Here is a 13586-nt window from a genome sequence, read left to right as displayed (position 1 = left end):
AATTATTATAGCGTATTAAAAAAAAATGGAACAGATTTATTAATTCCCAATAAATAAATAGATATATATACACATACACACACACACACATTCACATTTATTATTCTTAAATAACAATCACAAACAACATCAAACGCCTTACTTTTCAGTCCTCAACAAAACCATTGTGATTAAAGACAAAAACACCTTAAGCGTACCCAAACTCAGAAATTCACTTTACATAAAAGGGTAGACAACAACACAAGCGACCGAGAATGAATGGGAGCACAAAGCCTTGGGTGCTCCTTCTGCGTATGCCCAAGCATCTCGGGCATGAGCAAAAGAAGCCTTTTCGCGCAAACAGAAAAATTTGCCAATCTCACGCATGCGCAGTAAGATCGGCAAATTTTGTTTTCATCCTACGGCCCCGATCTCGCGCCTGGGTCGGGTGTCTTAGGATGAAGAGCTCGGAAGAAGGGCAGAAGATGGCGGCGCTTGGAGCACCGGCTCCGGGACGGATGTGGGACAATGGGGGACCTGATGAAGGACATCCCCAGATGGATCGAAATGCCCTGCGGGAAGTGTTTTTTTCTGTGCAAGTTTTCAGTTTAGTTTCTATTTAGGTGGGATATAATTACTGTATGACCGGTAGTATAGAAATCTGCAAGCAAAAAAACAAAACCAAACGATTACCTGAAGTAAAAATTATACGACTGGAGTCTGATTTTTCAGGCTGGAATTTAGAGACATTTTGAATAATTTCAGGAAGGTCAAAAACACAGACTTGCATCTCTGGGTATGTCCAAGTCAATTCATGGGCAAGCGTGCCAGTGCAGCCTTAATGAAGGAAAAATAATTACCATTAGGCAAATACGTACTGCCACACATAAAGTGACGTAAGTAGTGACTAATACAAAGCATTAATTTTATTATATATACTAATCCTGTGGCATAATACCCATAAAATATAAAAATGCTGAGGTAACACATTCAAAAATAAACATTTCCGGGAGAGTAACTGCAATACCTGAACCACTGTGCATTACGACAAGAAATGCAAGGCCTGTGTCCATATTTTCTAAACTATAATTGTTTACATATTTTCTCCAAAACCATAAAAGATGATATTGTATGTTCAGCAAAGTAATATATTGCAGGAGTGGCATTTTAAATGGTATTTTTGTATTTCCATAACCACACTATTCTTACAGTGCAAACATTTTTGTTTGCACTGTAAGAATAAGCAGTACAAACATAGGAAGTTAAGCATTAGAATACAACAAGCAAATAAAGCTGCAATTATATAATCCAGCTATACAGTTTTCTAAAAGAGGTTTTTCTTTTGGCAAAAAAAAGTTCAAAAACATTTAACAAAGTTTAAAAAAAATAGTTTTTAAAAAACAGTAACGGAAATGTAACTTGTTCTAACATTCATACTTAAAAATAAATATAAATAAATGGCTAAACATTTTATTCACTCATGCAGATAAGAATAACTGACTCAGTACTTTGACACCTTTATGGATAACCTTCACATTTTTAAGCACCAACAGACTTCATAAAAGCTCAACTGCAATCATGTATAAAATACATGGATGGTACAGGGAACATAAAACATACCTCCTAAATCACATGCAGTACCGTACTTGGAAAGGTCAAAAGCTGTTACTATATCTTGTGCTGTTATTTTAAGCATACAATGTATGACCCTCATAAAACGTTCCTTGAATTCTGGTCCCTGGTGGTAAACAAAAAAAAAAGAAAAAAAAAAAAAAAGAAAGAAAATGCCATTATAAAAAAATTTCTAGCTGGCAGACAGAATTTTAATCATACCACTGGATTACTATTTACATTAACCTATACATTAGCATCATCACGATTAAGCCAACACAACTTTTTGCCAAATAAGAGATAAGGTGAAGCTCCTGCCAAAAAAATTTTGATGGATTCAAGGGAGGTTAGTAACACTGTCAGGGTGCCATGGTGAATCTTGTTGGAAAGATTCATCCTCCTGCTGATTATGCCAACTAGAAGGAAAGTGGGTGTAAATCCAGAAGAAAAGAGTATGACATAAGCTGACTTTTCCCCTCAACTTGGGGGATACCTGTTCACTCATGTCCACTCCAGGTCAGAAAGTTAAATGAAATCTCCTTGATGTTGACACAGACAATAAAAAAAAAAAGTTTATGATACTTTTATAACAAATATGAAAATGTTTTTCTTGGGGCAGATTCAGACCTGCCAAAGGATCAAGCAATCATGCGATGCTTCTGGCAGCTGCTATCTTGTCAGCCACTTGAACATTCTCTCCACATTGCTGGTTCTTAGAGATTTAGAAGCTGGCATCAGTGAGCTTTACTGGTATTGCTCAATCCCCCCCCCCCTATTTTTTAGGGGGCTGCCACATGTAGTATCTCTCCCAAGACAACGATTTGGTGGCATGAGGAAGCAATAACCACCTCTGTAACCTCATGGCCAGTCTGAACATAGCCTGCTACTACTATAGTACTACTTTAGGATGAACCATAGACAGTGTACAACAAAAAACAAAACAAAACAAAAAGAACAGACTACAGTTTAAAGAATACTTGTGAAAAGTATTGGTTTAAACCCAGCAGTTAATCACAGAGATATAATTGCTAATCTATTAACCAATATATTTAATACAATAATGTAAATACGGTGAAGCATGTACATTAAGAGCTACAACAAAAAATATTTTATTGTAAATATTAAAAATTTTTAAAATGTTTACCCAATGAAAGATTAAAAGTCATGTCACATGGCCAACAGTCATGGAGAAGCTTTCACTACTCTCTGTAGGAGAACTACTTCTCTGGCCCTTAATGGTGCAAAAGAGTTCCATTGAGACTGTACTCTTCATACTTACCCTTGCAGTTATTATGTGTTAATCTGTAGTGTGCACTGTAGTGTTGGTCAGTTGGTAGCTACTACACTGTAGGTGGGTTAAGATAATCCCTAGGTGTCTGACAGTTTTAACGTGGAACTAAAGTTCTACTTTTAAATTTTTATGATCAGGCAAGTGAATATTGCAGAAAGGGACAAGCACATCCCTTCTGCAGTATTGTGTGTTACGTGCCTGATGGCTCCGGATTTCTGACAAAAAGCTGAGCAGCACATGTGCAGCGTCAGCTATGGTTACCAGAGAAAAACGGCATTCCTGCCTTCCCTTATATATGCTGGGATGCATCCTATTACAGACAATCAAGATGGTCAAAGATCGTCCAGGAGACGAAGAGGAGAAAGATGGCGGAGCCCATCGCTGGAATGCAGACAGGCGAGTCAACCTGGGTTCAGTTCCAGTTTAAACGTTTTCTATGAAGGTGCCACTTTTGTTACCAAACCTATTGAGAGAGTTTAATATATTTAAAGACCTTTTCAGTGGAAGATCCTTACAGAAGATAAGGTATATTCACAATTTGTATCACATTGACTATTTTCTCTGATAACCACACATATGAAATATCCACACAGATGATAACAAAATGGTCGCAAAAAAGGTCCACAAGCGGATTATTTCACATGTACAGACCAGCCAATGACACCAGTTTGTTGCCCTCCATTAACATATCACTTATGTCTAAAAAATAAGCCCCCTACTAGACCTAATTTATCCCCTTAACTGGTTGATCTGAGGAACATATGGCTTTCAATGCTGATGACAATGTGGCTGATGCGTGATTTCTCCTCTATCATTGCTTTATATATTGTCTGATGAATAAAGAAGGGTTTCTGGACATTACCTGATTACAAATGAATAATGAAACTCATTCCTGCAAAAAGTGACCATTACAATTAGAACATTCAAATCATTTTTGGAAAATTTTAAATGGATACCCTGGGAGAATTGTTTACATTGCACCACATTCTTATGCTCACAAATACCAAAGGGTTTTCTTTTCCCAATAGGGAAAATTTGCATGGGTTTTAAAGGTGCCAAATATGAACACTAACACAATATATGTTAAAAAAAAACAATTATTTGCAATTTATTATACAATATTATAAAAACATATCACAAAACAATAAATGGTTGCAAAATGCCAAAAAATGACAATTCAATAATCACATTATTTGTAATGATACACAATAACTTTTACAGTCCTTAACGCGTTTCACCAATAGGCTTTATCGGAAGGACAGAAAAACTGTAAATTTTCCCTGTTGGGGAAAGAAAACCCTTTGGCATTTTTTTCTGAAAATGCTGACATTTTCTGTGATCATAAACAAAAATAAATTTCTTTTTATCAGCTCTCTCTTCTAGAGTAAATGAAGCAACAAATACATGTATTTTAGATGTGAACATTTCACAATTTAGATGTTGAGGATTTACATTACCTATAATTATATGGCGTACTGATAACTACTCAACTACTAACCTGGTTTATGGAGATAAACTGCTGCAACTGAAAATATTTCATCAGCCCAGAGAGTTCTGGAAGCATTTTTTTCTCTCCCTTGCTGCTGGTTAACAGTTTGTTGCCCAATTAATTTGCTTCCAGATTATTCACCTAAGTTTTTGATGAGCCTTTAAACACAGCACAGCAATTACACCTGCTTCTCCAAAAAATGGCACCCTGCTGCAGAGGGGGGGTTTTGCTGGAAATGTGGCTTACAAAAGCCGTGGTCCAGCAGCAAGGCTAGGGAATGAAAAGTTTCACTCCTAAGCCTAGTGATGGATCGAGGCTAACCTTGACAGAATTAGCTTGTTAAAGGTATAAAATATAAAACAAGGAGAAATTCCACTTTTCTCTTTTTTTCCTGTCTGTGAATGTAGCCAATATGAATCTCAAGATCATCCTATGCTGCACTCTAGTGGTACAATTAGTACTGTAATATCCTGATTCTTTCACAATACATAGGAGAAAAGGAAAAACATATATTGAACAGCAAATTCAATGAGAAAGCTTAGACAGCAGTTTGTAAAACAAATTTTGTGTTCAGAAAAGTTCTGGAATGATTCACTAGAGCTATATAAAGAAACCCCCCAAAAATAACTGAGCTAATGACACTTATTTGTTATGTATCACTGACAAAGAATGGAGGTAAAAGAATACAAATAGTAACTGTATGCACATTACAAGATGAACAACAAATGTATATTCTTACATGCACATGTTCAGCTGTTCGTCCACAGGCTTTATGGTGACTGTATGTTCCTTCCACTACTGCAGATTCCAGGTGGGTAAAATGGGTCCACATATGGTCATTAGAGTGAATGATAAAATCATGAACTGAAAACTCAGCATCAGACACCAGAAAGGTTTTGGCTAACTCTGTATTACTATATGCTATCAGGAAAAAAAAAGAAAAACATGTTATATGTGTACACCACGACCAAAATCTCACAAACTATCTACAACAAAGGAAAATGTAACTATATCAAAACACGTTTTAAATAGGTTTTTTATTACACAAATAGTAAAAAGATTACATAGATTAAACATGAAAAGTGAACTGCCATTAACACTATCAGAGCGTGTATGAGTAATACATTTGTATGAACACACACGGATGAAATCCCTAGTGTTAGCTTTGTCAGACACAGGCCATGTGAAAACATTTGATAGGATTGTTGCGCTGGGAACCACTCCACCCAATGTATCATTCTTATAGGCTGCACAGGCCTGGGATGGGTTTGTGATCTCTTCTCTGCTGCACTGGGCTGGCTAGCTTTATATGGCTAAGGACAGTATCCTTGGGATTTTGCATCTGCTACCCTGTTAAGCCCTCCTAATATGCCCTCATGGAGACTTACCGACTACTGGGACCAAAATGGAGACTGGAAAATGGCAATTCAATTTTCTGGAATGTTTATTAAACATTTCCCAGAACCAAGTCATGTTAGCCACATGGTTCTCAACTGCCTACATTTGCAAATGTAAGTCAAAGGCATACAGCATGATCTAAGCATCCCACAACAGGGTTTCCACCGTAAATACTTGTACTACAGCACAGATATCCAACATCATTAAACCTACTTTCTGTGAAAATGGCACAAGGAATGTTGTTGTCCTTTGTATCATTCAAGCAGTAGTGGGTTCTCTATTGGGCAAGAGGGTCAGAACCCCGACTTTAATGCTGAACTCCAGCCTTCCATATTCCATTCCTGTGCTGAAGGTGTTTATTTACCATCCATTTCCATACACACTTCCACACAGCAAGCATTAAATGCTGCAGCAGTTCTCTTGGGTCCTTCTCCCTTCCTTTTATTTCAAAATGAAATTAAATTGTTTCTAGTTACCGTAACGTAGCGCACCAAATAAATGAGAAATCAAGATTTGATGCTCATTTTATTATGAAAGATACAAACCAAAAGCTATCATATAGTGCTGGCCAGTCACATATTGCTCCCTGCTCACCATTCCTGTACCACAGAGCAGAAACTACACCATACAATGTGTCCTGTTAGTTATAGGGGGCCACTAAACCTTCTTTGTACCCCAAAATCTCTGCAATAGATACTTGCAATGGATAAATTCAATTCATTTGACAGATAGGCAAGGGGGAAATATTCTTACAACTACACCTTCAGGGGTTAATGACAGCAGCATGGACACAGACACAGCTCTCATGCTGCTGCTGTACAAGGTAGGATAATCTCTCAGTACAAGGTGGGCGGGGAGCTGATTGCCAGGTTTATAGTACACGCTCACTCTCTCCCTCTCGTGGCAGCACCAGGCACCCCATCCCCTGCAAGACAACGAGCAGAGAGGGAATCAGCAGAGGGCCAGATGTGGTCAGCGGCCCAAAGGTTGGGCACCTTTGACCTAGCTCCCATCCATGTTATCCTAGAATCTGCTTTCAGCAGTTTGCTTTCTGTCCTGTCAATTATTTATTCGCCATGGTACCAGGGAAGTAAATAATAGGTTTGCCAGAGGATACTGCTTACAAGCTGTGAAATTTGTTGGTATCAAAAAGAAAAAGGCTACGTACACGTCAGATGATTCCTGCCCGATAATCGCTTCAAGGCTAGTATTGGACAAGAATCCGGTGTACAGCGCTCACCCAATGCCGTTCATGGATCTGTCCTGATGTGTGTACATAGCCTTAATCACCAAAGATTAAATCACCTGAGATAAGTTGCATGGTTACCTGTCCTCTTACTCTTTACTCACTTGTAATGCAAAGAGTTCCACTGCAGTCCTTCTGCTAGCCCCTACAACACTAGAGAACAACACTTGTGATAAGGCAGCTGGTGGAAGGAACCACAGCACCCAAGGGGGGGACACACTATCTGACCCAGTTGGCAGAAGAACCAGTGTTCTGTAGGAGACAAAATTTCCCAGCTGTATACAATCACTTTTTTCATTTTATTTTTATTTTTTTTTTTTTTAGGGGGCAACTATTTATTTTTTTAGTGCTAACTACATGTTTGCCTTAAACTACGGGTAGGTAATGTCTGTTCCTGTTCTTTGATGTGGCAGGCTGTCACAAAGCATTCTTTTTCCACCTAAAACTTGGCTATAGCGGTTTCATTTGTGGAAATCGATTGTACACAGGAAAGCTACCACAGATTTTTTTTTTTGCTCTCATTTTAAAGTTTTCAAGACTAAAACATTACACAGAAATAAATTACTACTAAGATTCACCTTGATGAGTTTTCTCTAGCAGGCCAAGGGCGACACAGGCATCAAGAAGCCTTTCAGTTCCATGTACAGAAGCATTAATCTTATCCGCAATATCCATGGCCTTCAGAGCACCTTTATCTTTCAACTTATCAAAGACCTTCAGTTTAGATGCTGCAAACAATGTCTGTAAACAGAAAGACAAACAGAGGAAATCACAGTGCTAGACATTTATCTATGTTGTGCACATGGACAAGGACTAGTCTGGTGTATACAGATTATATATGGAACAAATGCTTTTTGTTAGGGAAAAAAATACTTAAAAAAGGATGTAAAAACAATTGTGAAATTTACAAAACAAGCTGCTAATAGTAAAATAATGTTTTATACTGCATGTGGGTAGAACATTAAATGGTATACATAGTCATAAAATAAAAAGTGACAGATGTAATGGTGAATGGTATAATTCTGTAAATAAAACCATCTATGTTCATTGTTCCACTAAAGCCCTCTGGATGACACTTAAATAGAGGGAATGTATTACTAGAACACCATGGATCTTCAATTTAAAGTCCAGATTTTACTGGAAAACTCACATCACAGTGCAAATATAGCAATTTTTTAGGCTACACAGGACCACTCTGAAATGGTAAACTATTTGTACTGTTGATTAATCTGCAAATAAAGTGTTGAAGTTTATAAAGAAGATCCATGGTGTGCTAGTAGACCTATCACCAAAATTTTCACTTTACATAAAAGGGCACACCTACGCAGTGCAGATCAGGTGATTGAGCACGAAGAAGAAAGATGACGGACGAAGATGGCAGTGCCCAGTGCTGAGGAAAGTACACAACCAAAATGAGGACAGCTCCGGAATGATCAGCGTCTCTCCGGAAGTAAAGGTGAGTGTAATATTTTTTTAAAGTTTAGTTACGCTTGACCAGTGCCTTATTACCCTTGAAAATGTTTTGATTGTGCATTTTCATTTCAGGATACAAGCAACAAAATGTGAATGTTTTGAAGAGAAGACTATTTTTTAAACTGGTTTCTCAGGTCCTTAATTCGACTGTCATAGCTCTATGCTCTGTCATAGCATAGCATGTGATAACATTCATGACTTTCCCACCAATAGTTTTTTTAAATTGTCCTGATGCACATATGCCAAAATGTCTTTCAAGAGGCCCAAATCACATTGTACAGGCATTTTTATTGCAGTTATCAGAAAACCTGCATTTAAGAAATAAGTACTAGAATACATGTATTATGGAAAAGAAGTGTGTATTTCTGAAAATAAAAAATCTGATTTTGACACACAGCGATTCAGCTGTCTACTTCTTCCAGTGTTCACATGAATGAAACCATTGTAAAAAATAAGGTTTTCATTTTTTTAAAACTGTTTTTAGAATACATATGTATTAATTAATATCAGGATTTTGGGTATGTTCAGACCTGCTTCTGAAAAAGGTGTCTGTTATACGCTCCTGGAAGCCTACTCTGCACAACTAGGCTTCCAGGATGCTTCCCAGGCAAAATAAAAAGCTTGCATTTGCAAAAGCCTATATATGCTTTTATAGGTGTTTGCAAGTCGGTGTAGATCTTTGGACAGCCAAACGACACTAGAAACTACATGGAGCTTCTGAACAAACACTTGCAAAAGCCTAAAGCCTGTGAAAGCAAAAGCATGCACGAAAAACAGACCAAATTCACTTTCATTTCAACTATTTTTACAAGGCTTTTGTACGCATTTGCAGGCTGTAAAAACCCTTACGAAAGCCTGAAAAATCGGTCTTTACATGACCTTTCAAAGTACTACTCCCCCCCCCATCTATTTCACCCAATCTTGCACCTGCACAGTGCTAGATCGGGTGAGGTACGAAGCCAGGGGGACGCCGGACCCGATCCAGAAAACCTCTGGATGGATCGATGTATCTAAGAGGGTAAAAGGTGAGTTTTTTTTTTTTTTGTTAAGTTTACTTCCGCTTTAAGCACAGGAATAATGCTTGCAATAACTCTATATCTAAGCGTATCACTCATATAATTTTAAATAGTACTATTTTCAGGTAATCTTTCAGTAAAGCGGGGCAAAAGGGCATTCAGACTATAAAGGCAAACTGTCCTAATTTAAATTTGAGATCTTCTCTCACTTTTATTTCTTGTGACAGTGTGGCTCTCCATTGTGGATGTACTACCACAGAAGCCTAAAGCCTGTCAAAGCAAAAGCCTACACAAAAAACAGACCAAATTCACTTTCATTTAAACTATTTTACACGGCTTTTGTAAGCATTTGCAGGCTGTAAAAACGAGGTCTGAACATCCCCTTTCAAAGCATGTAAAGAAATGGAAAAACAAGGATAAGTTACTTCTCTGTTTGTTACTTCTCTGTTTGTTTATTTGTGTAAATATTGACTTGAGCTTTTATGCTCTGAAATATAAACAACTAAGAAAAGACATGTAAACTTATGAGTCAGGAGATCCATCTGTTGGCTGGTAAAGGAAACATATTACTTTCTTGAAAATGCTAACAGGAAGACAAAACACCAAAGTGCCCTCATCCTTGGTCTGCTACTGCACCTTCACTGTCCAATTATAAGATGGGGGGCACGCTTTTGAAAAACTGTGAAGCTTTTGCATAGAGGGGTGCGAAGCTTCTTTGTACTAGAACTACAAATTATTTCTCAAATACAATAGTTCTTAATATACACTCAATTCATTTACATAAAAGCCTGAAGGTCAGTAGTAAAGAAAACAAACAGCACAAACAAAATGGAAAATCCCATACCTTTGATGCTTTAAAGCCATCCATAAGTTCTATAAGTTTTGAAGGCAGATGAACAGTGCCACTAGGCTTTTCTTCAACACCATTTTGAATACCTGTTGCATGTTTTGTAGAGGGACCAGGACTACAAGTGTTGCTGTCAGAATCACTCTTTGCTTTCTTTTTGTCATATGTCTTGCTTGGAGAGGAGCAATCTTTCTCCACATCACTGAGGTCCTCAAAGCTCTCTACATAAGGAATAGAGTCATGCTTAACTCTATGTATAGATTGCTTGGATGGAGGATAATAGATCTCTGCAAGCTTTTTGCAGAAGTGGTTCAGAGGAAAACCAACAACATTCAGAAAGTCTCCATGTACACTTTCTACTAACATTCCCCCGAGAGACTGAATTCCATAGCCACCTGCTTTATCCCTGGGAAAAAAAATAATCAGAAAACTTGATAAAGTAATGTGAATATTTTGTTGTAGTTTTAGTCACTAGAGTATAAGTAAAAAAGCAACCATTTATCATGCTGACATTACCCAAATACCCAAGAAATTGTGCATAGTATTATAAATCACTAGAAATCCTGGAAAGTACTTTGGCCAAGTCTAGCTACAACAATCACAAAAAAAGCACAGGCTACCTTTGGTAGGATCTAGTATAACTTTGCAGTAGGCTTAAGGAAATATGTATCACCTTTAGAGCCTATTTTGTTGGTTTGAGAAATGTTGAAACACACATGTAGCACTTTGTGAAGCTTTTGATGTATATTTAAAGAAGAATCCTTTTCTTCGATGGGTAAAAAAAAAAAAAAATGCAGATCTCACAAATGTGCAGTGAAATCGGCACTCTTTTTTTTCCCCCATCTATGCCACAGTGCTAGATCGGGTGACGTACAAAGCGGGGGTGACGCCAGACCCGATCCAGGAAACCTCTGGATGGATTGACATTATCTACGAAGGTAAAAAGGTGAGTTTTTTTGTGTTAGGTTTACTTCTGCTTTAAAGCACAGGAATAACGCTTGCAATAACTCTATATCGAAGCGCATCACTCATATAATTTTAAATGGTACTATTTTCAGGTAATTCTTTTAGTAAAGTCGGGCAAAAGGGCATTCAGACTGTAAAGGCAAACTGTCTTTATATAAATTTGAGATTTTCTCTCACTTTTATTTTTTGTGACAGTGATCACTGGGAATATATATTTAAAAAAAATAGTTTTATATACAATCTACAACTTACATTGGCTCTCCACTGTCGATGTACTCCCACAGAAGATCTTCTGAGAGGTCAGCAAATTTGACTTTGGTTTCTTCATAAAAATCAATGACATCAGTGTCCAACTGGTTATCTGAAATATACAATGGTGGGCTTACTGTTAAACTGATATAATAGACAATACATAATTACAATTTTTTTTAATATTATAATATGGTGGCTTAGTGGTTAGCGCTCTGGCCTTTGCAGCGCTACGTGCCAGGTTCAAATCACGGCCGGGACATTATCTGCATGAAGTTTGCAGTTTCTACCTCTGTTTGCGTGGGTTTCCCTGCACATTCAAAAAACATGCAATTAGTTTATTTTGGTTCCCCACAAAAACTGAGCTTAGACCGTATTAAAAACATATGACCATGGCAGGGATTAGATTGTGAGCACCTAAAACTGTAAAGCACTGCTTAATATGTTGGCGCTATATAAATACTGTGTAGTAATAATAATAATAATAATAATAATATAATTAGAACAAAAAACAGGCCTTTATGAAGCAGACAAGAAATGGGCATGTGTGCGAGGAAGGGTTTGCACCACAATAATGTAATTGTATTGCAGTGCGGGACTCGGTATACTCTATAAGAATAAAAAAAAGAGCTAACAGGTAAAAGCATCTATGACAGGAGACATGCAGTCTATTCTTTCATTATAAACCTGCCTCACAGCTCTTAACATGATTTATTTTCAGTATATTTCACCAACATCAACAGTCACAAAAAAATAATAACCTTCTTGACTTTTGCAATGAACAATTGCTACACCTGTGAAGACACTGTGTTCCTTGCCACTCAACCTACAAGAAATTGAAAAATAACTGTCAGTGTTCCTTTCATCAAATCATTCACACCACACAAAAGAATTTTAGGAACGCATTTTCAGTTTATATATTTGCATATATGTCATCAACCTGACACATGAGAATTTACAACATATTCTGATTCAGAAATCACATTTGAACGCCATTTACTAGAAGAGTTGCCAACCTTGATAACATATTATACGCGTCTTGTTTGTCAAGAGGCTTTTCAAGGATCGCATCTTCTAGTGTCTGTAGAAAAAGCAGCATGTCATTATAATAAACCACAAAGACATTTATAAAATGCATGTTAGAATGGTCCACACTATTGCATGTCTTGTACAACTAAATGCTCTAGGGATTGCATGTAATATGCAGGATGTATTCTGCACCTATGTGAATTAATGAAAAACTGGAAAAAAAAAAAAAAAAAGACTTAAAAACTAGCGAAAAGCATTTTTTACTCATTTGAACCTTTGCTCCGTCAGGCTCCTCCACTTTTGTGGTTGGTCCCATGTAGTGGCAAACTATGACTTTGTACCCTACAATGCAGGACCTGTAATGTAAGAGAGTATGCAGAGGGCCCACACACAGCCTAGACTATTTGAAAGAAAAGAGTGTCAGTGGCACAGGAGTGTGAAATAACTGTTCATTTATGTGCCGTTTATTTCCCATCTAAAATATAGATAACATAGATAACTCTTGCATGGTTGGAAGAATCCCACAGCAAGTGTACCCTCTGAAGAGTTAAAATTTTATTCTACAGTTTTCATCAGTATGAAAAGTCAAAATTGCAAACTGTAAATGTGTCACAATGCGGGTGGCAAAACATTGAAATAAAAACTGGAGCTTTTTAAACTCTGAAAAGTCTATTGATGCAACCCTTGGTGACTTCCTTATTATCTCCACAGCAAGTAATGCAATTTCATTCACCAAATGGATGTGATCTTGGTATTATTCCAGGGGTCAGTATATGGTCATTTGTAGAGGTTTTCTGTATTCCGTCATCAGAAGTCTCACTCCATAGGCCTGATTTATCAATGCTCTCCAAGACTGGACAGAATACACATTCATTAGTGAAGCTAGGTGATCCAGCTAACCTGCAACAGATCTCTTCAAAGTTATTTGCTGGCAAATGTTTCCAATCCTGGATCAAATCCATTCCAGGTCTGGTGAATCACCCAGGTTTATT

The 13586-nt window shown here is 37.4% G+C and overlaps 1 protein-coding gene across 2 annotated transcripts in view; it reads right to left on the bottom strand.

Moving 5' to 3' along the window:
• The window catches only part of ASMTL (acetylserotonin O-methyltransferase like), an 86497-nt gene that overhangs the window by 2443 nt on the left and 70468 nt on the right, over positions 1-13586 (bottom strand). For both annotated transcript variants that reach the window (XM_072427652.1, XM_072427660.1), the window contains 8 exons: positions 12582-12646; positions 12327-12391; positions 11569-11677; positions 10348-10756; positions 7593-7755; positions 5110-5291; positions 1600-1717; positions 673-816 (listed from right to left, as the gene is read on the bottom strand). In XM_072427652.1, the coding sequence (XP_072283753.1) occupies positions 673-816; positions 1600-1717; positions 5110-5291; positions 7593-7755; positions 10348-10756; positions 11569-11677; positions 12327-12391; positions 12582-12646 (1255 nt within the window). The remainder of the gene's footprint in view (positions 1-672; positions 817-1599; positions 1718-5109; positions 5292-7592; positions 7756-10347; positions 10757-11568; positions 11678-12326; positions 12392-12581; positions 12647-13586) is intronic.

This window comes from Pyxicephalus adspersus, chromosome 1, assembly GCF_032062135.1.
Source record: "Pyxicephalus adspersus chromosome 1, UCB_Pads_2.0, whole genome shotgun sequence".
Lineage (NCBI taxonomy): Eukaryota > Metazoa > Chordata > Amphibia > Anura > Pyxicephalidae > Pyxicephalus > Pyxicephalus adspersus.
Note: the sequence above shows the minus strand (reverse complement) of the source record. Positions and strands in the feature narration are given on the sequence as shown.